Here is a 1,014-nt window from a genome sequence, read left to right as displayed (position 1 = left end):
GAGGGGCGCACTGTTTCCAGCGCCGAAGCGTCCCGCGTTGGCAGCAGGTCCCATCATCGCCTCCATCTGGTTGCACACCTGGTAGGCACAGGTGTGTTGGGGTAACCAAGCTTGCCCATTGGGGTGACCACCCCTTGGCCACCTCCTTGAGCCAGACACCCACCCACCTGCAGAAAGTTGTAGCTGCGACGCTCGTAGCGTTTGAGGGCCGGCCGGCTGGAGAAGTAACCCGTCCAGAACTCGTGGGGGCCGTCGGCGTAGGGGAAGAAGTCATCCTCTTTGACCGACCTACGGAGGCGGGCACTGAGGGCAGCAGAGTCAGGGCACACTTGGCATCCCGCTTACCCCAGAACCGTCCCCCGCTAAATACCAGGTGAGGTTGGCCTTGTTCAGCTCCTGCAGGTAGCAGGCAGGGGTGGAGTAGAGAACGTGGACTCGGCTCCCGCTGGCCTGCTGTTGGAGGGAAGAGGGGGTGCGTGTATGAGTCCTGGGGGAGTCCTGCCTTCCTGGAAGCACAAGGTGAGCTCATTCCAACGACTTCACCCCCACTCCAGTCGGATGATCAAGACAGACACGTGAATTTCACCTCAGGTGAAAATGAAAACCTGACTGCTGAACTATTTCTAGCTTTTCATTCAATTTGTCAGAGTGGTCTTTTTGAGCATTCCTGAGTTCCAGTATTGTCACTTGTGTTCTTCTCCCCCTTCTCTATTTCTAATTTTTCCTAGGGTTGCTCAAAGTGACTGAAGACCATTGCTGGAGTCTCCCTCATGGAAAGATGCATAGTCCTCTCCTCTTCTAGGAGAGAGCTCCTCTAGGTCCATGTCTCTATGTGTTGCAATTAATTGATGTGTAGATTCTAGTCTGGGGAGACTAAAGAAGCAAATTCATAGACACTCATATGTGTATAAGGAAGCGCTTATATACAAGAGCAATTGAATATTGAGAAAACATCCCAGCCCAGTCCAGATCAAGCCCATAAGTCTGATATTAGCCCATATGTCCAATACCAGT

The 1,014-nt window shown here is 52.7% G+C and overlaps 1 protein-coding gene across 1 annotated transcript in view; it reads right to left on the bottom strand.

Moving 5' to 3' along the window:
- LOC101641701 (lysosomal alpha-mannosidase-like) overlaps positions 1-1,014 on the bottom strand; it is a 29,758-nt gene that overhangs the window by 14,157 nt on the left and 14,587 nt on the right. Inside the window, 3 exon segments of the mRNA XM_045290285.1 lie at positions 1-78; positions 168-288; positions 371-453. Of these exon segments, the coding sequence (XP_045146220.1) occupies positions 1-78; positions 168-288; positions 371-453 (282 nt within the window).

The sequence above is a fragment of the Echinops telfairi genome, unplaced genomic scaffold, assembly GCF_000313985.2.
Source record: "Echinops telfairi isolate 266 unplaced genomic scaffold, ASM31398v2 ScPeMD7_36;HRSCAF=134, whole genome shotgun sequence".
In the NCBI taxonomy this organism is placed as follows: Eukaryota; Metazoa; Chordata; class Mammalia; order Afrosoricida; family Tenrecidae; genus Echinops; species Echinops telfairi.
This window is presented reverse-complemented; position numbering and strand designations above follow the sequence as displayed.